The sequence below is a fragment of the Garra rufa genome, chromosome 8 (assembly GCF_049309525.1).
Source record: "Garra rufa chromosome 8, GarRuf1.0, whole genome shotgun sequence".
Classification (NCBI taxonomy): domain Eukaryota; kingdom Metazoa; phylum Chordata; class Actinopteri; order Cypriniformes; family Cyprinidae; genus Garra; species Garra rufa.
In genome coordinates this window covers 21,703,164-21,728,000 of record NC_133368.1, presented here as the reverse complement: position 1 = coordinate 21,728,000, position 24,837 = coordinate 21,703,164, and the positions used below count along the sequence as shown (strand labels likewise).

General features: G+C 35.9%; 3 protein-coding genes across 5 annotated transcripts; all 3 read right to left on the bottom strand.

Annotated features, from left to right (window-relative positions):
• Positions 1-39: 39 nt before the first annotated feature.
• Positions 40-7,703, bottom strand: pla1a (phospholipase A1 member A). 2 transcript variants are annotated; one of them, XM_073845992.1, is made up of 11 exons: positions 7,283-7,703; positions 6,095-6,314; positions 5,827-6,004; positions 5,572-5,680; positions 4,095-4,196; positions 3,791-3,883; positions 3,517-3,684; positions 2,254-2,343; positions 1,742-1,850; positions 1,429-1,584; positions 40-1,341 (listed from the first exon to the last, which is right to left on the bottom strand). In XM_073845992.1, exons 1-11 carry the CDS (start codon positions 7,359-7,361, stop codon positions 1,260-1,262), a joined length of 1,386 nt encoding a protein of 461 aa, XP_073702093.1. In that variant the 5' UTR covers positions 7,362-7,703; the 3' UTR covers positions 40-1,259. The 2 variants fall into 2 exon arrangements, with proteins under 2 accessions (XP_073702093.1, XP_073702092.1); XM_073845991.1 differs by having other exon boundaries at positions 3,517-3,702; positions 7,283-7,702.
• A 1,853-nt stretch (positions 7,704-9,556) lies between these two features.
• Positions 9,557-13,149, bottom strand: hsd3b1 (hydroxy-delta-5-steroid dehydrogenase, 3 beta- and steroid delta-isomerase 1). Its single transcript, XM_073846001.1, has 3 exons — positions 12,984-13,149; positions 12,564-12,728; positions 9,557-11,092 (listed from the first exon to the last, which is right to left on the bottom strand). Exons 1-3 carry the CDS (start codon positions 13,132-13,134, stop codon positions 10,284-10,286), a joined length of 1,125 nt encoding a protein of 374 aa, XP_073702102.1. The 5' UTR covers positions 13,135-13,149; the 3' UTR covers positions 9,557-10,283.
• A 3,182-nt stretch (positions 13,150-16,331) lies between these two features.
• Positions 16,332-24,695, bottom strand: LOC141340877 (kelch-like protein 9). 2 transcript variants are annotated; one of them, XM_073845984.1, is made up of 8 exons: positions 22,958-24,695; positions 22,532-22,579; positions 21,821-22,091; positions 21,579-21,711; positions 20,084-20,280; positions 19,136-19,982; positions 18,934-19,047; positions 16,332-17,247 (listed from the first exon to the last, which is right to left on the bottom strand). In XM_073845984.1, the coding sequence occupies exons 2-8, from the start codon at positions 22,534-22,536 to the stop codon at positions 16,751-16,753; spliced, it is 2,064 nt and encodes a 687-aa protein (XP_073702085.1). In that variant the 5' UTR covers positions 22,537-22,579; positions 22,958-24,695; the 3' UTR covers positions 16,332-16,750. The 2 variants fall into 2 exon arrangements, with proteins under 2 accessions (XP_073702085.1, XP_073702086.1); XM_073845985.1 differs by having other exon boundaries at positions 21,821-22,085.
• Positions 24,696-24,837: the final 142 nt, after the last annotated feature.

Below are 24,837 nucleotides of genomic sequence, written 5' to 3'. Positions count from 1 at the left end.
CCGTTTCCCCACAAATGAAGACAGCATTAACACCGAACAGTAAATGATTCATCAAATGTACTTTTGTTTAGGACAGTGACAGGATAAAATAACCCAAAACAGAAACTGTATTATATATGATTCCACATTGCTGCGATTTCAAAATGACATGTAATGGCATGTGCTTAGTAGTTAAATCTGAATACTTGAGACAGGATTTTTAAGGTAAAAGCAATGGATTAGGTTTTCAAACACAAATTAATTTTAACAGCACTTCAGAGTTATACTAGACTTATTACAAAAGTGTGTGCTTTATCATAATAGGAAGTTAGGAAATGCTTTTGCATCTTCATCTGAGACTGTACACTGACCATATTTTGAAAATGTATTTTCATGGGGCCAATTGTTAAGTTCCGGATTCAAAATGTGACTTGATATTCCTCTTAAGAAAAGCATAGAAGATGTATCACTAATTATAATGAACAGATTTGAATTTTTAATATCAAGTATGCAGTGTGCAGTTAGAAACACTAATCAGTAGGGCTGTTATGATAAACTGATGCATCAATTCTGAATGCATCGCAATTCTCTCTGGAATCGATTCTGAACTTGGTTTTTAAAAGCAGATGGCGCTCTAATCTAGTTTGGCTCAAGATTAAAGTACTGTGAACACCCTTGTAATTCACCTTAACTTTATGAATAATATTTTAGGTTCAAGTGTGTGTAAGGACCAGGAAGCAAGCAGAGTATGACTGTTTCTAAGCCATGCAGTGCCATCTGCTGTTAAAACCTAAGCTCAGAATCATTTTGAGAGAGAATTGTGATGCATTCGGAAAATCTCAGAATCTATGCAGTATCATTTCTTGATTCGCAATGCATCGATTTATTTCCCCAGCTCTAATCAGAGTGTCAAAATATTGAAATATACCTTGAATGTTGCACCACCCCAAACATTTTGGTCACTGGAAATGAACCAGTACTTTTAACACACATATTAAAGAACTACTGGGTGTTGAATGACTGACTTGATTCCTCTTGACTGATATTTCACTAAGACTCTCTGGAACAGTGCACAAAATCATATTGTACATTATGTAAGGGCTAAAAGAATTTTGTGAAAACACAATAAATATATTTAACAGAGTAACAGAGCATTTCAGTCCCCTTGTATCCTATGTCTTTGTCACCAAGTTTTAGTGTGTGACCTTCGCTTGAGTCTAACTAATTTGAGACTTCAAAAGCTGGTTAATGTATAAGCTTTCTTAAGTAGATTTTGTGTTTTAGCACACCTGTACAAAATCATGTGACCATGGTACTCCCCGTCCAATATTAATGTTCTTCACACATAATGGATCCAGCCCTCTGCACAAGGAACAAAAATACGGTGTTATTAAAATATAGTGTACTATGTGTTTAGAAAGAGAAAAATAATTTAAAATCTGCATTTACCTGGTTTGAGGCATTTCAGAAATGCAGATATACTCAAAATGAATATCTCCTTGTCTGTAGAATCGTGCTCCTGTGTTTTTCAGCTCCAATGAATCAATTTTACACAGTTGCTCTGGGTGTGCAGCCACCTTTTTATACACCATTTCATCTGTATTTCTGAAATACACATGTATAAACATATTCACACACGTATTATACAGTTAAAGGAGTACAACTGCAATAAAGGAACACTGGTAACCAGTGTTCCTTTATTGCAGTTGTACTCCTTTAACTGGCTCATTGGTTATGACTTTCTTGGAAATATAATACATACAGTCTGAGTTTTAGTTCTGTCTCAGGGTGTTCCACGGAGATCAGGTTGAGCTGAACATCAGCAGTCTTGTCTAAAGGGGAAACCTTTAATTCCACAAGGATGTGATGTGCTGAGAAAAAGGAAAGAGGGCATGAGAGGGATTATTTTGCTGTATTTTTCATTACCATAACACATATAAACTGTTACATTTATCAGTACACGAAAAATATAAGACGTCTCTTATGCTCACCTGCATTTATTTGATCAAATAAACAGTAAAACACATTTGTGCTGCTTAATATTTTTTGTAGAAACGTGATACATTCAGGATTCTTTAATGCATTAAAAATTCTAAAGAACAGCATTTACTTGAAATGGAATATTTGCATTAATGTAAAAGCATTTACTGTCAATTCTGATCACTTTGATGCTGCATCCCTACTAAAAACCTGTTAATACCAAGATTTTAATACCTGCAATATCTGAGAGAATGGACTTTTGATGAATTACAAAATGCACAAAGTCATACACACCACAATAAGGAGCTGTAGCAGTGGTCAGGAGATAGACCTTCTCTTGATTTGGCAGGGGCGTCGCTGTTATCCCACTGTTCTTTAACAAGCCTGAAATACACACACATACACTTATAGTTAAATGTTTACATACACCTTGCAGAATCTGCAAAAATGTTAATTATTTCACCAAAATAAGTGGGATCATACAAAATGCATATTATTTTTTATTTAGTACTGACCTGAACAAGATATTTCACATAAAAGATATTTACATATAGTCCACAAGAGAAAATAATAGTTGAATTTCACAAGTTTACATACTTAATACTGTGTTGTTACCTGGATGATCCACAGCTGTTTTTTTGTTTAGTTATAGTTGTTTACAAGTCCCTTGTTCGTCCTGAACAGTGACCGCCCGCTGTTCTTCAGAAAAATCCTTCAGGTCCCAAAAATGTACAACTATTACAAAAGGTTCAAATGCTTACTGATGTTCCAGAAGGAAAAACGATGCATTAACAGCCAGGGGTGTAAACTTTTGAACAGGTGTACATTTTTCTTATTTTGCCTAAATATCATATTTTTGTAGAAGACAAAATAAGTTAACCCTGATCTTCAGATTCTCTTGAGGCTCTTAATGCACCATTTATCCTTTTGAGACATCAGTGAGCATTCGAGCCTTCCCTCAGTTGTCCTCAGTGTGAAAAAATGGATCTCAAAATCATACAGTCATTGTTGGAAAAGGTTCAAAAACACAAAATTGCTAAAAACCAAAGAATTTGTGGGACCTGAAGGATTTTCCTGAAGAACAGTGGGCAGTTTAACTGTTCAGGACAAACAGGGGACTCATGAACCCATCACTATCACAAAAAAAAAAAAAAAAAAACACACAGAGCTGTGGATCATTCAGGTAACAACACAGTATTAAGAATAAAGTGTATGCAAACTTGTGAACAGGGTCATTTTTATAAATTTATATACACATTCATATACTATAATTTGAACTATTTTAACATATTTTATTTGAAATATCTTATTCACGTCAGTATTAAATAAAAAATGCATGCATTTTGTTTGATCTCTCTTATTTTAGTAAAATAATTACCTTTTTGCAGATTCTGCAATGTGTAAACTTTTGACTTCAACTTTATAGAAACAGACAAGGAAGGTACAATTAAATAAGAAAACCTTTTCACCTTTTTACACTATTTGTGTTCATAAACAGACAAACACTTTCTGAAAAAAAAAATTTACCTTTAAATCATTCTGCTTACTCATCATTACCTATTTGTGGGCATGTGCCATTGAAGAGGCCCTCACAGGTGGTGCATTTTCCTGCAAGGAATTCCTCATAACTGGAGCAGGGGAAACCAATGAGCGGACAGGAGCTGTTCAGGGCGCTCATGTAGACGTGCAGTGCCCTCATGTGGTCACAAATGACATAACCATACACTGGAAAGTAGATAAAAACTGACAGATTGTCATCATCAAGCTATGGTACATTTTATTCAGCTTAATGCCTCTGTTAGAGTTTGGTTAGCTTTTGTTGTCCGCTTACTTGAAGCAAACCTTGAGCGAGCACAACCGGCTTGGTCCATTCCACCATTTAAGAAGAAATCCACATGCCCAACAGGAATAGATATACCAAAATCTGGCAAATGCACAGATATTCAGTTCAGTTTTGCACAAATAATAATAATGATAATAATAATAATAATAATAATAATCTTGTTTGTGGTTAGATAGTGAAACAAGATAACAAAGCTGTCAAACAAACATGTCTAGTTCAATATTGGACTGTGTTCTTGAATAAATAAAAATTAATTTAGGTAATTTCAGGCAAAGGACTGATTCACTCTTACAGTCAGAGTCAGTGTGAATAGCCTCAACAAACAAGGCATCAGATGAATCCAGACGGTCAAATGGATCAGCACTCTTAAACATTGGGCCTGCTGGGTCCAGACCTGAGGGCACAAAACTCAAATTATTCACATTTAGTCATGTTTAGGGTTCCACAAAAACACTTTAAAAGGTCAATCAAGGTCTTGTTTTCTCGCCAAAGCTGTGCAGCATAACAATTTCTCATTGTTTATTTGGAGTGCTCATGCAGCCTTTGCTTTTGTCTGAAAGCCTCATTCAGTGTGGTGCAGTGTTGGTCTTTGTTCCATTTACAAGTGTAGCATCCTCAAAGATTTAATTGGGACAAAAACAACAGTATGTAGTTGATGTCAAAAGTTTACATCCCCAAATGTTGATTATTTTACCAAAATAAGAGGGATCATACAAAATGCATGTTAAAGTTCATTTAGTACTGACCTGAATATTTCACATAAAAGACATTTACATATAGTCCACAAGAGTAAATAATAGTTGAATTTAAAAAGACCTTGTTCAAAAGTTTACATCCCCTCGCTTCTTAATACTGTGTTGTTACCTGAATGATCCACAGCTGTGTTTTTTTTGTTTAGTGATAGTTGTTCATGAGTCCCTTGTTTGTCCTGAACAGTTAAACTCCCCGCTGTTCTTCAGAAAAATCTTTCGGGTCCCGCAAATTCTTTTTTTTTTCTTTTTAGCTTTTTTGTGTATTTGAACCCTTTCAATGACTGTATGATTTTGGGATCCATTTTTTTACACTGAGGACAACTGAGGGACTCATATGCAACTATTACAGAAGGTTCAAACGCTCACTGATGCTTCAGAAGGAAACACGATGCATTAAGAGCTGGAGGATGAAAACTTTTGAACAGAATGGAGATGTGTATATTTTCCTTATTTTGCCCAAATATCATATTTTTTCATTTAGTACTGCCCTTCAGAGATTACAGAAGATACTTACATGTTCCCCTGAAGACAAAATAAGTTAAATTTACCCTGATCTTCAAATTCAAAAAGATCCCCCCCGGCTCTTAATGCATCATGTTTCTTAATGGAGCATCAGTGAGTGCTTAAGTACTTTAATTTTTATTTTTCTTAAAAGATGACAGATTGTTTTGGCAGATAAGACTCTTATCTAAGATCGTGCAGAGCCCTTTGAATTTGATTTAAAACTGCGATTTGGACCTTCAACCTGCTGATCCCTATTGAAGTCCACTATATGGAGAAAAATTCTGGAATGTTTTCCTCAAAAACATAATTTCTTTTTGACTGAAGAAAGAAAGAAATTACTAGCTTGGATGACATGACGGAGTAAATTATCAGGACATTTTAATTCAGAAGTTAACTAATCCTTTAATAAGAATTTTATATAAGATATTTTTAAATCTATATTTTCAATATGATCTCTTACTTATGGATTCCACTATATATTAATACATTTTAGCAATTTTAATACAATATTACCTGTGATTCGACCCAGCTTGCCTTTAAATAGGGTCCCCACAAATCCAGACACATGTGCTCCAAGACTCACGCCAATGAAATGGAAAGATTCCAGTGTGCTTCCATATTTCTGCAAAGGACACAACAACAAAAATGTATTATTCTTCATCATGTACTTCCTATGTGTTTACAGTGATTTCTGTGTACTGGTCCACTGCTCACAGAAGAAAGTCTTTAGTATTTAGTGGTCAAGTGGTTTATTATGACAATTATTACCGTAAGCTCATTGATAAGCACTGATATCTGCACTGCCACCTCCTTGTAATTCTCTACCACCAGGTTATAAGCAAATGAGGCTCCATAGATCCAGTCTACCACCAGAACATTCACGTCCTCTTCCTGCAGTAGAGCCTGGGCTAAGCCACTCACCCAGGAAGGCTTACTGCCCAGAGCCCTGAAACACAGTATATCAAAGAATCATCTGTGTAAAATCTCATTCACAAGCACTGCTTTCCTATAAAATACTGCTGATTAAATGCTTCACCTATATCCATGAACAATGACTTTAGTGGGGAGTGATGAGTTGAAGTAAGCCGTGTGTTTCTGCGTGTGGTTGAGGCAGTCCTGTGTGAACAGGCTGGCACAGTCTGCATTTTTTCGTGTAAGAAGAAGGTACTGAACTTGGAGCTTGGTGCCTTGTCTGTATTCCAACCAAGTGGTGTCGTTGAAGTCAGCACACTTGGATTGGGATGCTTCCTCATTACCTGTAAAGTTGTACACATGGAATTCGTGAGTATGCCAAACAGTACAATGTTAAAAAGTATTTAGAATTTTAATCTGTAATTGCTAGCTTCACCAGACACTGCTGTCACAGTTTGACTTTGTAGAGTTTAATTTGTAAAGTAAAATTTTATGTATTAAATAATAAAGTTGGTACTGGTATTTTCAAAGTAAATGAACTTTGGAAGGTAAATACAATTTAAAAACATGTTAAATTGCAAGCACCAAAAAATACAAGCACTGTTAAAGCAATGCATTTTTTTATTTTGATCTGAGCAATTCAACTGTGTGCTTTTGTATGTATTTTAATAAGGTCAAATATGACCCAGCACCACAAAACCAGTCATAAGGGTCAATTTCTTAAAATCGAGATAATAAATAAGCTTTCCATTGATATATGGGTGCAAAAAAATCTAAATACTGAGAAAATCGCCTTTAAAGTTGTCCAAATGAAGTTCTTAGCAATGCATATTACTAATCAAAAATTAGGCTGATATATTTACGGTAGAAAATGTACAAAATATCTTTATGGAACATGATCTTTACTTAATAGCCTAATGATTTTTGGCATAGAAGAAAAAATAATCAATATAACATAAACAGTATATTGTTGCCTATTGCTACAAATATATTTGTGCTAACTTATGACTGGTTTTGTGGTCCAGGGTCACAAATGGTTTCTGGTCTAGTTTAATTTAATTTGGGGCATTCAATGAATCAGTGGATTTATAAACATTTAAATCACTACAATCAAATTCTGTACACTTATATTTACATTTGTTAATTAGTGAATCATTACTGACACACTATAACTTAAGCTTTAATTGTTTCTCATCCTCCAAATAAACATCTGTACTACTAACTAAAACTGCAGACTAGGGGTGTATTCACCCAATATGACTAGCACAAATAAAGATGTATTCTATGTACTAATAAATTCAACTGAACTTACCCAAGGCAGAGGTGACACACATTGATAGACAAACAAAAGCCTTGATCCATTTCCAAGCCATTACTTTATCGAACCACATGATGAAATCAGCTGAGTGAGATGTTTCCGCTGGTTAGAATTTTATATGGGTGCAAAATCATTCTTTCTCTTTCTGCATCCTTTCAACACATTTGTTCCTGTTCTTCAACTAGTTGCCCTAAGAAGCCTGGAATCCACTTAATATCCAGCCAGAACCTGTTACACAATGGTTTGTTCTGAGAAAAATGCTTCAATATCCGATTAAGCGAGATGAATGGCTTTTCCTTTCATTCCTGGTGTGCAGTTATAAACCATGTCAGCGTGAGAGACATTAATTCTCAGCATCCATCCTGTGACAGCTTGTGTAGCTAGTGAAGATTCTTTCTAGGCTTTGACTACAACAATGAAAAACAAACGATCTATCCACTGGTCTGCAGCTGGTTGCAAACCTATGACCTCACAGATGAAAAGTTTGATTGTTTTTCCAAAGGCTGGACTCTGGCCTCTTTGGCACAGTGTTGAGCCAAAACTCTCAGAAGAGTTTTAGCTGGATTGAAGTGAAATTAACACAAAATTAACACAATCAATTGGCCCTACTTGCATCATACACTAGCCATAACGCACAAAATTGACACGTGTTTACCTGAATTTGTGCTTAATTCGAGCTTTATTTTCTCATTCAAACCTTTGTGCCTTTATCATCCAAAAACACCCTGTCACTTTAACATCCAAAACGTTAAAGCAGGCCTTCATAGCTATATTTACACATCGCAATGTACACAGTACATCAAATCATATCATTTATTAAAAATATCATTAGCATGAATTTTACCATGAAACAGGATTCTCGTAGGATTTGCATTATCATTATCGTATTACGTCACAATTCTGTGACAATTTTTTTTGTTTACTTCAAACTAAGTGAAATTTATATGTTACAGTATGTTGCCTATTACAGTATTTAGCCGAAATATCACGTTTTGCTCGTTTTGTAGGCTTAAGTTTCGTAGTTTTCTGACTATTCGTGAGTGACAAACGCTGTTATCATGGGATGGGGAAAGTTCACGACCAAACAAAGCGATTCATATGGAGTGTGTACACGAACCTATTCAGAAACACCACCGTCAGCGGAGAACCATCCTCATCGTTTTTATGAGAAGCCTGTTGAGGCTGGGGAGATTTGTGGAAGGAGAAAGGAGGCAGGGAGAGAGGAGAAAAGAGGAAGAAGAGTTTCTGGAGGCCCGCTCTTAATTTTCCTCGCCGCAGAGTTGCAAAATACGACCTGGATCAGGCTGAGGAGGAGTACCAGAGTAAGTCTAAATAATTCTTATTCTTCCTCTTATAAGATATGGGGTATATGTGGTGGACTCACATTAAACTTAAATTTAAATTAATGTAAATGTATTTACATTAAATGTATTTACATTAATTGCGTGTCACAGGATGTCATAGGTAAGATGGTGATGCCTTCATGTTATTTTAGCCTGCAAAAGAAGTTTAATTATATAATATATCATTATAATATAGTAATATTGTGATGTAAAAATGGTAGGCTACACTACACAAAACAAATTGTCATGGTACTGAAGACAGCATGCTAGAAAAAGAAAATAAATCAAATAATTCTAGAACTGCACGTGCAATATGAGAATGCATTATTCATACCACAATACTTGTCCTTTTAGAAATTTTATATAATATATATTTTTTTATGAGCCATACACTACCAGTCACGTTTTTGAACAGTAAGATTTTTAATGTTTTTTAAAGAAGTGTTTTCTGCTCACCAAGCCTGCATTTATTTTATTTTTAATTAAAATTATAAATGTCTTTATCATCACTTTTGATCAATGTAAAGCATCCTTGCATGTACTCAACTGTTTTAAATATTGATAATAATAATAATAAAAGTTATTTTAACAGCAAAACAGCATATTAGAATTATTTCTGAAGTATCATGTGACACTGAAATTTAATTTACACTTTAAAATATATTCAAATAGAAAACAGTTATTTTAAATAGTAAAAATATTTAAAAATGTTGCTATTTTTTCCTGTAGATTGGATCAAATAAATGCAAGCTTGGGGAGCAGAAGAGACTTCTTTAAAAACATTACAAATCTTACTGTTTAAAAACTTTGACTGGTAGTGTATTGTCTCTTAATTTTAAATGGTAAGCAATATATGTAATCGTGTTATTCAAGATGACAAATCTGTTTTCAATGTTATTTGGATATCATATATGAAAGTTATAAGAACATTTATTCATCTTTTATTTTACAGGGTTTCACAGATTTCTAATACAATTATATAAAACATTACCAGTGCACCAAAATTCTACAAACTGGTGCTGTAACATCTGATAGATAAATGATAGAAAAGGATTAGACTTCCTTACTTATCTTTGCTGCAGACAACATTAGTATTACTGCCTTGTTTCAATTAAAATGGCTTATAGTTTGGAATTTACTGGTAGCCTTTTAAGAATCAAATATTCATGAAACTTAGCATGTTTCCTCAAATTCACTTGTTCTCCATATGCTTATGCACATGCAGTATGTGTCATTAAAACCATTATAACAACAACAATTGACAAGTGGAGTAATATACAGACTCAGACAAGTAGGCCTTTGAAATACAACAATATACTGTTGTTTATTTACAAGTAATATGAAATTCATTAAGTACTGCCTAAATAGCATTAATACTTGTTTTGGCTTTCTGAAATTATTATTTTTTCATTTTAAAATACATAATTAAAGTCAAATAAAGTTGGAATATGTAAAAGGTTTTAGTACTTGTTTTTTTCTACTACTTTTGTGAGATAAGTGTAAACATAGTATTTAGTCATTTCCAAGTTTTATTTTTACTCTAAAACATGCTTTTTTCACAAAACATTAGAAAGCTAATGTTTTCTACTACTGTGAATCTAATTCGAAGGAAAGTTTACTATAAAACATCAGCTAGAAAAAATTTATTTCATTTACGTAAAGTTAATTCGTTGTCTCTCTGTGGCTAAGGCAGATGCTAACCAATCGCTAGTGCGCTTACGTGCCTCTGGCCAGTCATAACGAGGACTATATCCAAAATCCCTGTGGGCCTTTTGATATGAGAAACTAAAGGGTGTGTTTAACATGGTCAGTAGCTGCCTATTTAGGGGAGGAGTGAACTTCACGAAGGGTCGGAGCACAATGTGCAGTAATTCCATGAAGAACGACAGAACATACAGAAGTGGAAAGGGCAGAATAGGCCTCTCTTGTATCCCAAAGCTTAATGGTGAAAGAACAGCATAGTTAAAGTCTGAGTAGCTAACAGGTGGCGTGTCGTCTGAGATGTAATAGAAGTTTCCACCCATCACTGCCCTTTTTAGAGAATCTTTGAGAGCCCGAGCTGCTTGTAGATGTGCCAGGGCTGCGTTTCCCACATAGACAGGATTGACTTTTGCCTCACGCCGTGACATTCTCAGCAGCACATTTCCATTGCGGATTCCATCCCTCATGTGGCCTAAAGTAAATCGACAGCCTGGTCCATAGATGTACATGGGCCTCAATGCACAAGTAGCCAGCTGACCTCCATTGCGGAGTAGCTCTCCATTGGCCTGAAGGGAAATCTGTTCAGCCTCCTGCTTGGTTTTGCTGTACCTAAACTTAAGACAGGAAGAGTAAGGGGTGTCCTCATTGCCGTTAATGATTGGATCACCTTGGGGATTGGGACCAGCCACCTCAATGCTGCTGGTGTAAATAAAGGAGGCCACGTTTTCTTTGATACAGGTCTCGAGCAGCAGCTGTGTTCCTGTAATGGAGAAACAAACATTTTATCGTCTCTGATTACTATATTGTGCAGTGTTGACATATTGGGATATCTGGGACAGTTGAAATTTAGCTCAGGAGCATTCATATTGTTTGTAGATGTTACTACACTTTGAGTGAAGTTAACCTGTGGCAAATTCAATTGAATGGGTATAATTTGGAAAGGCACACGTCTTAATAAAAGTTCTAAGAGCTGAAAAAGCATATCAGAGAAAAAACCAAGCCCTGAGGTCAAAAAACCTGTAGGGCCAGAAACAGGATTGCATCAAGCCACACATCTGGGGAAGAGTTCAGAAAAAAATCTGCTGCATTGAAGGATCATAGAAGCGTGTAGTCTCCATTACCATGAATGGAAAAGGTTTGAAACAACCACGTCTCTTCTTAGAGCTGGCCTCCTGGCCAAACTGAGCAAGTGATGGAGAAGGGTTTTGGTTAGACTGGTGATTAAAAACCTGATGGTCACTCTAGTTGAGCTTCATGATCATATGTAGAGATAGGAGAAATCTACAGAAGGACAAACATCACTGCAACACTCCACCGATCTGGGCTTTGTGGCAGTGGAATTTGCACAAAAGCACCTAAAGGACACTCAGACTGTGAGAAACAAGATTCTGTGGTCTGATGAACCTCAATTCCAAGTATCATGTTTGAAGGAACCCAGGCACTAATCATCACCTGCAGACTACCATCCCAACACTAAAGTAAGAAGCCTCATGCTGTGGGTCTGTTTTTCAGTGGCAGGGACTGAGGGACACTTCAGTGTAGAAAAAAAAACTCCAAATATTGAGATAGCTTTAATGAAAACCATATCCAGAGCATTCAGAACCTCAGACTGGGCAGAAGGTTCACCTTCCAACAAGACAATGACCCTAAGCACACAACAAGAGTGGCTTATAGACAACTCTGTGAATGTCCTTGAACCCAATCAGATATTTCTGGAGAAACCTGAAAGTGTGTGTCTGCCCCCATTCAACATAACAGAGCTTGAGAGGTGAAGAGGTGAGGAATAGAATGGCAGATAATTGCCAAATGCCGATGTGCATCATACCCAAAAAGACTTGAGGCTGTAAAGGTGCTTCTAAGTACTGAGTTAAGGGTACACAGTGTACTTATTTCAGTTTTTTTATTTTTACTAAATTGTGGCAGTTCTGTTTCTGCTTTGTCATTATGATGTATGGAGTGTAGACTGTGTGGAAAAATAATAATAATTTAAAGCAGTTTAACATAAGGCGGCAACATAAATTAAGGGGTATGAAAACTTTCTCAAGGCACTGTATTTGACTCTGAGGTCCTCAGCTACAACCGAAGGCCCTTGCAGGCTTTTGCTTTCAAAACACTTTTTTAAATAATTAGAATTAAAGTAATTGCATTACAAGATTTCATGCATTTCAAGAAATCCAGTCTTTTAATTCAGTCTTGTTATGATGTGCTAATAACCAGCATAGAAGTCTCACCTTTAACATTGACTCCATATAATTCACTGTATTCAACTGCTCCAATGACATCGATAAGAGATGCAGTGTGGAAAACAAGTGTTGCTCCTTTACAGGCTCTTCTCAGTAGCTCACGGTCTCTTATATCCCCTTCAAAAACACTCACTTTAGTCTCTCCCTTGCAATCTGGGGACAAAAACAGAGAAACAAAATGAAAACAGCCTCAATTTGTTGCTTACAAAGAGAAGAGGAAGTAAAAACAGACAGAAATGATAATGGCATATTATTTCTAGTCCTAATATTCACACGCAAAGGGTGATTTTAAGTGCAAAACAGGAACAAGAATGTCAGTTAATACAGAGACACCACAAAACCGAAGAATACAAAGACTGACCTACAGAATCCCACAAACAGAAGAAATAGAAGATGGGAAATGCTAACCATCTAGAGACTGTATTTGCTCAGACTGGATGTTTCTATCCAAGAGTCGGATCTCAGCAAGCTTCTCCTCTTCCAACAGCAGTCTGACCAGCTTTTCTCCCAGAAACCCGCAGGCTCCCGTCACAACACACACATCTCCTGACAGAGTCATGGCAACTGCCACCAGCACCTCTTCACTCCTAAATAACACTTTTATTATGCCGTTCTGGAGGGCAGAGTCTGAAAACCACAGTGACGTGATGAGCCTTCAGAGATGATGGAGTGGACTGGGAGGGTGGTGCATTTTTAAGCCTTCTTGCCAAGGACAGCCTCAATGCCATGGGCTAGGGACGGGAGTCGAGAAACATTTTCAAGGTGCTAGTTTGGCAGTCAGCTGCTTATTTTAAGGGTTCCTGTTTTTACAAAGAAAGCCACTACTCATATGAAATCAGCCAAATAGGTTTTATTTATGCAATGGCTTTACATGTTATAAAATAGACATTGTGAAAGACACATAAAGAGATCTTAGGGGTATTTTTTTTTGTCCTAATTGTATTTTTAACATATTTGTATTTTGTGCAAAATAAAATCCACATTATTTCCAAAACTGCTATTTTACTGAAGTATTACTAGATTATGTACCAACATGTGTACATTTTTTTTTTCAGAATTATGAGTTTATATCTCGCAATTGTGACTTTTTTCTCAGAATTGCGAGTTTATATTTCGCAATTGTGAATTTATAACACAATTGAGTTATTACGTCAGAATTGTGAGATATAAACTCGCAATTCTGCGAACATATCAGTCTTTTTCCCCCCTAAAGCCGCACTTTATTACTCGCAATTGCGAGTTTATATCTTACAATTCTGAGAAAAAAGTCAGAATTGCAAGAAAAAAGTCAGAATTTCGAGATACATACTCACAATTGCAAGAAAAAAGTCAGAATTGCAAGAAAAAAGTCAGAATTTCGAGATACATACTCACAATTGCAAGAAAAAAGTCACAATTGCAAGAAAAAAGTCAGAATTTCGAGATACATACTCACAATTGCAAGAAAAAAGTCAGAATTGCAATTTAACCACACAATTCTGACTTTATTTCTGAAAATTGTGACTTCATTTCTGAGACTGTATAACAAGCAATTATGAGTTTATATCTCAGTTCTGAGAAAATAAGTCTGAATTGCGAGTTTGTATCACTCGATTCTGAGCAAAAAAAGTCAAATTTGTGAAAATAAAATATACATTATTTCCAAAACTGCTATTTTACTAGAATACTAGATACTAAAATACTAGAAACTACTAGATTGTATACCAACTGGCTTAAATGTCAACTGCAGAATTAAGTTACTTTACTTCACTGGAGTGATCCTGAATATAACTCACTTCTCTTGTGGAAATGAAAGTGGGAACATTTTTCAGTTAGTCTTAACTTCAGTAGTCTTTATGTTTACTGTGGGTGTCTACAGACCTTGGGTTGTTTTTGTCTCCTGATAATCTGTTCTGTCTGATTTAGCAAAAACATGATGGAGCACTCAAGGTTGTAGGACACATTCTGTTCTATACAGACGTGAGTTTAAACTGTTTTGTCAGTGGTGATAAAATTACTATTCAAATTTAGGATCTTGTAATGTTTTTAAAAAGAAGTATCTAATGCTCACCAAGGCAGCATTTATTTGATCAAAATTACAGTACAAACAGTAATACTGTTAAATACAGTTTTAAATAACTTGCTTTCTGTCTGTAGGGGTGTGCGATTATATATTGTCTAGGATAATATCGTAATTGTTGTTTAAATGATATGATTTGAAAAAACCCCAAAACCAAACAAAAACACACCGGGAGAGTGCAGATTCCCCTTGAAATTCAAGATAAAGGCCAAAAATGTGCCTGTATGACTTTTATATAGTCAAACCAAAACTATTCAGACACCAGATATAATTTTTGATATTTTTTTTTTTAGAGGATGCAGGACACTATAGTTAATTTATGTAAAATAAAGCGAAATAAGGTAAACTCTGACATATTAAACCCAAAAATTCTTCATACAGTGGACTACCAGTAAAATGAATAAAAATTTGGGACCAAAAATTGATTTGACACTTTGACCTGGGAAGTGTTTCTCAACAGCATTGTAAGCCTAAGTTGATCGTAGCTCGCCACAATCATATTTTATTGCCATTTTCTAAACTATAGTAAATAAACTGTGATCATATAAGAAATGTTGAAGGTGTCTGAATAAATTTTGGTTTGACTGTCTTTTATATTTATATCATCTTATATATAGTTATTATCACAGAAAGTGTAAGCTAGTTTTCCCCCAAATATCAGCACGATTGCAAACGTGATATTGATTTTTTTAAACTGTCCAGTAGACAAGAAGTTAATATTAATTGACTTACATTTTGTTTTTGCTCCATTTCGTCAACGAAAATAGTTCCAAATAAAGCCACATCAGATCTGTTTTGTATGGAGGCCTGTTTCCGCCATGAATAAAAAATAAAAAAAGGTAATTGTGACTTTAACTCAAAATTCTGCCTTTTTTTACTCGCAATTGTGAGTTTACGTTTTGAAATTCAGATTTTTTTCTCAGAATTGTGAGATTCTGCAACTGCGTGTTATAAAGTTAGAACTGTGAGATATAAACTCACAATGACGAGGAAAAAAGTCAGAACTATAACACGCAGTTCTGACTTAAGTCGAATTGTAAGATATAAACTTGCAATTCTGAGAACATATTTTTTCTCCTCAAAACTGGACTTTAAAACTCACAATTGCAAGTTTATATCTCACAATTCTGAGAAAAAAAGTCAGAATTGCAAGAAACAAACTTTTTATCTTTCAATTCTGACTTTATTTCTCGCAATTGTGAGTTTATATCACGCAATTCTGACTTTATTTCTTAAAATTACGACTATTTCTAAGAATTGCGAGTTTCTATTGCACAGTTCTGACTTTATAACATGCAATTGCGAGTTTAAATGACAATTCTGAGAAAAAAGTCAGAATTGCGAGATGAAGTCACAATTACCTTTTCTCATTTTTTATTCAGTGGCAGAAACAAGCTTCCATAGTTTTGCGTCTCTTTAACAACACACAGAGTTTCGTTATTAAATTAAACAAATCGGTTAAATAAATGACTCAGTGGCTCGTGCAGTAATTTGCCGCCTCCTCCTGGCAATTTTAGCTTTATATTTAAAGTATATTTTTACTTTTTCCCCCCTAAATCATTTAAAATATCAGTATTCAGTATTTTTTTAAACATCAAAACATTATTTATGCATTTGTAACTGCAGGTTAACGCATGTCCTGCATTAACACAGCCTGTGTAAATGAATCTAAATGACACTTCAGAAATAGGCTTTAATTAATATTATTTATTTGTTTAGCTTTAATGTAAATCAGTAGACATTTTATTAGGAGAGATGTACATAAAAGGTAACAAACACAAATGCACTAATTTAAAAAAATAGATACATATTTTTGCAAAGCATATAAAAGTAATTGAAACAAGTTACACATAGAACAGAATAATTTAGAAATGCAATATTAAGCACTGTGACCATCAAATGTAGCATCAGGCATTAAAAGAGAACAGCATTCAAGCACAGTCATTCACATTTAAACAAACAGTTATGCACTAAAGGCTTTTTACAAGCAAATTATTTTCCCTCACTACAGTAATCAAACCATTCAACTTGTTTCTGCAATACAAATCACTAGCAATATAAAGCGAATTTCAGTATGTCACATTTTAAAGGCTAATAGCGATATTAAAACATCTGTTCAGCGTTTGGATGTTAAAAGAGGACACTCTTGTATTTCAGCGTCATCTGTTGAAGCTTTTGGGCAATGAACTGTCATAGTGCAGGCCCGTATGCCTCCGAGAGGCTCCAGGACACTGAAGACCTTCTCCCACTCATCTTTCTCAGGGTCGTAACACTGCACGATATCCACCATACACCTGCTGTTCCAGGAGTAACCACCCACCACATAGATGCGGTCCTTAAAGACGGCCACCCCCACATCGCTCTGACCTCTGGGCATCGGAGCCACCACTGTCCACTGGTCAGTCGCAGGGCTGTAGAACTCAGAGCTTAGCACATCATCATAGTCATTTGTCCCACGGAAGTGGTTTCCACCCATGACGTAGAGGCGGTCGCCCACGGTGCACATGCAGTGAAGACCACGAAGCTCCATCATGTCTGCTCGCCTGCTCCACACGTCTCTGTCGGGGTCATAACACAGCAGCTCTTTCTGGAAAGCATCTCTTGTGATACCACCTGCGGTATAAAGGCGTGAATGCAAACTTATAGTACAAGCTTATTTGTTCTCGTAAAAACAAACAAGATATTTAAAGTATACCTGAGGTATACCTACAATAGTGCAAGTTTACCAGTTTAGTGCACCAAAAGTATGATTGCAGGGTATTTTTTAGTCATAGTTGTTCATGAGCTGCCCACTGTTCTTCAGAAAAATCCTTCAGGTCCCATTGTTTTTTTTCTCTCTCAGCATTTTTATGTATTTGAACCTTTCCCAACAATGACTGTATGATTTTGAGATGCATCTTTTCACACTGAGTATAACTGAGGGACTCTATTACCGAAGGTTCAAACACTTACTGATGCTTCAGAAAGAAACAGGGGGTGAAAACTTTCAATAACTTATTTTGTCTTCAGGAAAACAAATATCTTCTGTAGCTTTTAAAGGGCAGTACTAAATGAAAGAAATACAATATTTAGGCAAAATAAGAAAAATCACACATCTTCATTCTGTAAAAGTTTACACCCCTGGCTTTTAATGCATGTTTTTTCTTTCTGGAGCATTTGAATCGTCTGTAATAGTTGCATATGAGTCTCTCAGTTGTCCTTAGCGTGAAATGATGGATCTCAAAATCATACAGTCATAGGGTCAATACACAAAAAGCTGAAAAACCAAAGAACCATTTTTTAAGAAACATCTTTATAAATTCAACTATTTTTTCTTGTGGATTATATGTAAATGTCTTATATGTGAAATATCGTATTCAGGTCAGTATTAAGTAAAAAAAAATAACATGCATTTTGTATAATCCTTCTTATTTTGGTTAAATAAATAACATTTTGCAGATTCTGCATGGTGTATGTAAGAGTCTTGATATGTGTAATTTTAGAGTGAGCATTTATTGTAAAAAAAAAAAAAATCAAGTGTATAATTTAATTAAGTGTAGTATATTTATTTATAATAAAATAATATATTATTTCATAAAAATTATAATATATTTATAAGATGTATATATCATTATATTTTTAATACTTTTTGCATAATTTGAAAAAATACAAAATGATGCAAAATGAAAACATTCTGCTTGCATGTAATTTCCAGCTTGATGTTTTTCACACGTCTCATTTTTCTCATGATCGTCAGTGACACTTCTGTATCTTTGATAAAGAAGTGCACTACGTATAATGTGCCTCTATATATTCTTATTTTTTATCATTATCACAAATTCCTTATTTTTGCTTCAAATTTCCTTATTTTTAATGTTTGTCGAATACTTTGTGATTCTTCAAGCGTGGACATTCTCATGGTTTCACAACAAGCCTGCCGTGCCCTTTTAGGCTGTGGTCTAACCTCAGATGAGTGACCCAGATCAGCTTAAAACAGCTCTGTTTCCTGGTTATCTGTTTCATGTTACTTTAGACTCTAGCTCTGGGAACTTCACCATTAGGTGAGGGTTGTACAGTTGCTAAGAGACCTCCAAAAAGTGTTTTCTTCATCATCATCTTTAAAAAAAAAAAAAGTAATAAAAGAATTCTTGTGGAGTGCATTCATTAGAGTCATGCAGAGGACTGTGGTGGATTAAGGCCACATGCTTTGTAAGCCACATTTAATTAGTATACAAAATCTCCTCTAGTTATGTAGGACAGATGTTACCACATTAATGCATTTAATATAGATGTTCTTTTCACATCAGGGTGGATACTCACCTGACACATACATCAGACCTCCGTGTACTGTGCCAGCATGTCCATAATGAGGTTCACTCATCGGTGCAACAAAAGTCCACTCATTCTTGTTCAAGTTGTAGCACTCCACCGAATCTGAAAAACAGACAGTTTTTTTCCCCCACAGTATTTTAAAACAAGACAGAACATTCTGTACAGAGTAATTGGTAAAACATGTTCTTACCAATCTCCCCTGTGGCGTTTCTCCCTCCAACAGCGTACAGCTTCCCCTTAAGAGCGCTCAAATGGAAGAACGTCCTCTTCTCATTCAGAGAGGCCACCTGCAACCAGCGATCAAAGCGAGGATCGTACCTGTACGCGCTGTCCACAGCCGTCTTACCCTTGGTGTCATAAGTGCTTTGACCTCCAACAATGTAAAGAAAGCCCCCTAGAAGAGCCACTCCGTGCTGGTAACGTGGCACCTCCATAGGTTGGAGGGACCTCCAGGTGCCTCCGTCTTCCTCGTCGTACAGCTTCAGCTCTTTGCTAACCACCAGTTGCTGCCTCATCACACCACCCAGAACCACCAGGTGAGTGCAATCGGATCGAATCCGGGTTCGTTCCGTCTGCAGGCCCGGCTGGAGGAAAGGAAGCATCTGATAGTTGCTGGCCTCCAGGAGGAGGTTGACACAAGCCGTGTCTGATCGCATGAACGTCTCCCCTTCCTCTTTTACTTTGCTTGTTGCTCCTTCTTCAGTCTGGTCCTCCTGAGAGATCTGGAGGAGCTCAGCAGGAGTCATCAGAGGGAAGCGGATGTGGCGCATCAGAGAGTAAGCAGCAGAACGGCGCTCGCTAGGTTTATGGGACAGCCAGGAGCGGGCGATGCGGTACAGCTCCATTTCTGAGAAACCCTTCAGAGAGTCGCTGGAGAGGGCGTACGTTATGCTTGCCTCGGACAACTGGAGGATGCGGCCGCTCTGTACAAGTCCAGAGAAGTTCTCGCATACAAATGTGTGGACGTGTCTTTGGACATCTTCCAGCAGAAGATCCCTGGCAATGCGCTCAACTTCCACGCAGTTTTCTATAGTGATCTGCCGTGTAGAAAACGCGCCTTGTTTAAAAAACTCACATCATGCACAGATGAATAATTCATGCAAAGGAAGAATAAACGTCTCATCTTAAGGCTTCATACCTCACTGCTGAGAAGCTCGTTGCAGAAGCTAAGAACGGGAAGCACCTGGAGGAAGCTCGCCGCCTCTAGTGTGTCCTGAAGGGTGCCGAGACCCAGGCTCAGGCGAGATGTGTAGATGAACTCGATGATGTTCTTCAGGCCCACTGTGCTCACGCCATGGAGCTTAATCTCCTTCAGCTCCTGCTCTCTCATGCCACCTGCCACACCAAAAAGAAGAAGGAAATGAGAAAAAAAAATTGATCGGTGTGCATGAGTGAGAAGTAGATTGCAAAGAGGACATTTTCGTTGATAGCCTAATTATAAGCCAAAATGCAGAACAAATAAATAGACATGTTTGTACAAAATATTGCAAATATTAACATTTTGGCCCATACTTTTCAAGTTGATTATTTCCATCCATCCATCTTGTTTTAAGCTATCAAAGTTTGTCTACAAACATTAATACATATAGTTTATAACACTAAACACTGATATAAATTGTTTTAAATGCTACAACTGAATTTAAGCATCATAACAGTGCATTTAAAAATTTAATTTAAGTTTTATTAAATTATTTTTGTTTCTAAAAAGTAATTTTAATTGAGCATTAAATGTAAAAATAAGGCAACACAGGATGCACAATTAAATATCCAATATCAACCAATACCAATAAATATACATATACAGTTGAGCTCAAAAGTTTACATACTTCTTGCAGAATCTGCAAAATGTTAATTATTTTACCAAATTAAGAGGATCGTACAAAATGCATGTTATTTTTTATTTAGTACTGACCTGAATTTTAGTTGTTCATAGTTGCGTGTTTGTCCTAAACAGTTAAACTGCCTGTCCTTCAGGTCCTACAAATTCTTTGATTTTTCAGCATTTTTGTGTATTTGATCCCTTTCCAACAATGAGCGAATGCTTTTGAAATCCACCTTTTCACACTGAGGACAACTGACGGACCCATATGCAACTACTACAGAAGGTTCAAACGCTTTAAGAGCCGGGAGTGAAAACTTTTGGAATTTGAATTTTTTTGTCTTTTGGGAAACATGTAAGTATCTTCTGTAGTTTCTGAAGTGCAGTACTAAATGAAAAAATGATGATATTTAGGCAAAATAAGAAAAATGTATACATCTTTATTCTGTTCAAAAGTTTTCACCCCTCTTAATGCATCTTGTTTCCTTCTGGTGCATCTGAGCGTTTACCCTTTGTAATAGTTGCGTATGAGTCCCTCAGTTGTCCTCAAAATCATACGGTCATTGTTGGAAAGGGTTCAAACACACAAAAATACTGAAGAAATCAAAGAATCTGTGGGACCTAAAGGATTTTTCTGAAGTACAGCAGGCAGTTTAACTGTTCAGGACTCATGAACAACTTTCACTAGACAGCTGATCAACAGCAAGTGTACCAAATATCACAAAAAGATAACACATTTACACATTATTAATAAGGTTTTACAAGGTTTACAGGTTTTACAAAAGCTGCTCCTTCTGGATTCCGTAAGACTCACCTGTGAACATGGCCTTGAAATAGTCACTGGCTGAAGCCATGATGACCCTGTGAACTGGGAAAGTTTCACTGCTATCACCAGGCACCAGAGTCACATCGCACAGAGTCTCGTCACCACGAAAACAATCCAACCCCTGGGACATGGCAAGAGGTGTCATTAATACCTAGTATTTTCAATGAAATCACCATTGTATTTCTGTTTTAGGCAGATTGTTTTCACTTTTTCTAATTAGTTTGTCTTACCTTGAGTATATCAGCGCCATGCTCTGTGCTGCTGAACACTTGTATTTGTGGCTTCGGAGGGGCAGCAGGCTTTTGAGCCACTGGAGGTTTTGGGGGGATCACAACTGGTTTTGGTGCAGGTTCTGGAGGTTTAGGCACAGTCTCAGCTGGTCTTGGAGGAACCACTGTTGGAGGTTTCTCTGTTTGAGGAGGGGGTCGTGGCGGCTCTCTCTGCGATCTGCTTCCTATTCGGGAAAGTCTGCGATGCAGTTTTCCTTCCTCCCCACTGTTGCTGAAATAAAGCCAAAATAAAACTTCGACCTATATATTCCACCTTATTTCTAATAATATTCTGAAATAATTATTAACATTTAACTGGCCATTTGTATTGAATGACAACAGTTCACTAACCAAATGCCTTATTTTATGTGCTTGTAAATATATTTAGGCCTATTTTCACAGAAAAAATGATTTCTGTATCCTGGGTTGCACATCGATCTCAACACGAAAGCACATGTTTCCACTAAACAAACATACTAAATCTCTGAGATTTATTTTAGCTGTAATTTGTATTGATGCAATGAAACAGTTACGAAAATCTAAGAATTAAATCAATCACTAAAAAGGATTACAAACGTACGAATTTCTGATTAGTATATAACGTGGCTATCCAAACTCTTCTTTAAAGAAAGGCCTATGATGCAATAACTTCACAAGACCATCAGAGCTTACCCCATGTCTTTTGTCTGCTTCTTTGCAAAGTTGCTCTCAACGGGATTTCTGATTAAAAAAAAAGTGAGAAAAAATAGTTAAGTGCTTCGTCAGATCTGCAGGAACAATATTTGGATCAAAGTGAAAAAGTTTCATCAACAACAAGATCTGAAAGGGGAAGTTAGCACTGGCATCTATGTGTAACGACACAAAGATACCGATGAGACATGGCCTCATCTTTAAATGTGCGTAGAAAGACAGAGTCTTTCTCTAGTTAAGTTCACAAAAATACTTGTCAGATAAACTCAAGCTAAATGCTGAACTTACTGTTACTAAGTAACAGTACTACATTACCCATCCTCTTCAAAGCACTGACCCACAATTGCAAAGTTTATGAGTGGGGTAAAATTAAGGAAAGATGGTCTACTTAAAATAAAAGGAGCTTACCGAGACGTGGTGCTTTCTCTGGGGGTTTCAGAAGTGTCTTCTCATTTTAGCACAAAGCATCACGCTGTGATCGCACTCAGTCGACACAAATGTGTATGTAGAGTCTGTTTACCACAACCTCATTGACTTCCTGTGTCACTTCTCTCTCTTCTCTAACACACACACACACACACACACACACACACACACCCCTTGTTTCAAAACGTTCTATCTTCCTCCTTTTGACATGTTACTTATAATAGGCTTCAGTTCAAGCTTCGGCTGCTTTTGCACTCAGATGTCGTGTTTGATACTCATGAGGTGAACCCATAACCGGTGTGAAAAGAGGAAGCCGATTGCAGATTTGCATTTCTTTATGTGCTGCATTAGCAGTTTACTGATTGTTTACTGCAGTGTCTGTAAAACAAACAATCTTTATGTTGAAGACATAAAGTAAAAGAACAAATGAGCACTTAGATATGAGATAAGTGCATACATTTGTACCATGTGCTTATTTTTAGACTGGAAATCCAAGTTAACCTTGCACAAAAAGTAAGAAGTCAACAGAAAAAGTATATTGATTTAACATACCATTACTTATTACTTCAGAGAATCTGGTATTGTTTAGTTTTGCCACATTGGATACTTTAATCCATTCAGTACTGATGATAGCCTCACTTTTCTCCAAAATCCGAAACTTTTCTCATTGTACGTTATTTAATTTACATAAAAGACAGCTTGAAAACCACTGTCATGAATGACCTTGCTTGTTGTCTTTGTGCTTTACTTACTTTTGAATCGTGAATCAATCCCATGAATCTTCTGCCCATCAAGCCTGCATTTATTTGATTTAAAGTACAGCAAAAACAGTAACATTTTGTAACAATATATTTACTATTTAAAACAACAGGTTTCTATTTGAATATATTTTAAAATGTAGTTATTAATGTGATCAAAACTAAATTTTCAGCATCATTTCTTCAGTCTTCATCGTCACAGGATCCTTCAGAAATCATTCTAATATGCTGATTTGCAGTTTAAGAAATATTTGTTATTACTGTTATCAATATTTAAGCCAGTTAAGTACATTTTCCCCCCAATTCTTTTGAGCTTGGAGTCAGTATAATTTATTTTTATTTTATTTTTTGGTAAAGAAATTATAGAAATTAATACTTTTATTTATTCAAATTCAAAAACCTTTATTTGTCCCCAAGGGGCAATTCAAAGGCAAGGACGCTTTAAATTGATCAAAAGTGATGATGAAGACATTTATAATGTTACAAAAGATTTCTATTTCAGAGAATGCTGTTCTTCTGAACTTTCTATCCATCAAAGAAACCTGAAAAAAATGATTATGTTGTCAACATAATAATATTGATAAATGTTTTTGAGCAGCAAATTTCTGATTTCTGAAAGATAATGTTACTAAATGATACTATAATTATACTAATCATACTCAAAATGATAATAAAAAGTCTGCTTTGAAATCACAGGAATAAATTACATTTTAAAATATATTCAAATAGAAAACAGGTATTTTAAGTAGTAAAAATATTTCAAAATGTTACTGCTTTTGCTGTACTTTAGATAAAATAAATGTCGGCTTGGTGAGCAGAAGAGACTTTAAAAATCCTACTGTTCAAAAACTTTTGACTAATGGTGTACAGTGGAGCATGTAAAGCACAAAACATCTAATTTACCAGATTATTATCTTCTGCAGAGTTGCTTTATAGTTGAAATAGAAGTCATAATTATGAGAACCGAAACAATTTAATCCTGTTTTAACAATTTTGCTCCTGTACTACTATAAAGCTGCTTTGCAGCAATTTGTATTTTTAAAAGTGCTATATAAATAAATTTGACAATTACTGACTGGAGATTCATCAGGTAGTAAAATAATT

Bases quoted from the DNA above. Each gene is read 5' to 3' on its own strand.
- pla1a (XM_073845991.1), bottom strand. From the start codon at position 7,361: ATGTGGTTCGATAAAGTAATGGCTTGGAAATGGATCAAGGCTTTTGTT. The intron at 3,884-4,094 runs GTAAGAGTGAAT...TGCATTTGCCAG, and splicing joins TATTCACACTGACTCTGACT to ATTTTGGTATATCTATTCCT. The intron at 1,585-1,741 runs GTATGTATTATA...TGTGTATTTCAG, and splicing joins ACAGAACTAAAACTCAGACT to AAATACAGATGAAATGGTGT.
- hsd3b1 (XM_073846001.1), bottom strand. From the start codon at position 13,134: ATGACTCTGTCAGGAGATGTGTGTGTTGTGACGGGAGCCTGCGGGTTT. The intron at 12,729-12,983 runs GTTAGCATTTCC...TTTTGTCCCCAG, and splicing joins GCAAATACAGTCTCTAGATG to ATTGCAAGGGAGAGACTAAA. The intron at 11,093-12,563 runs GTGAGACTTCTA...TCTCCATTACAG, and splicing joins ATATGGAGTCAATGTTAAAG to GAACACAGCTGCTGCTCGAG.
- LOC141340877 (XM_073845984.1), bottom strand. The intron at 21,712-21,820 runs GTAAGACAAACT...GCCATGTCCCAG, and splicing joins ATGGCGCTGATATACTCAAG to GGGTTGGATTGTTTTCGTGG. The intron at 19,983-20,083 runs GTATGAAGCCTT...TCTACACGGCAG, and splicing joins ACGAGCTTCTCAGCAGTGAG to ATCACTATAGAAAACTGCGT.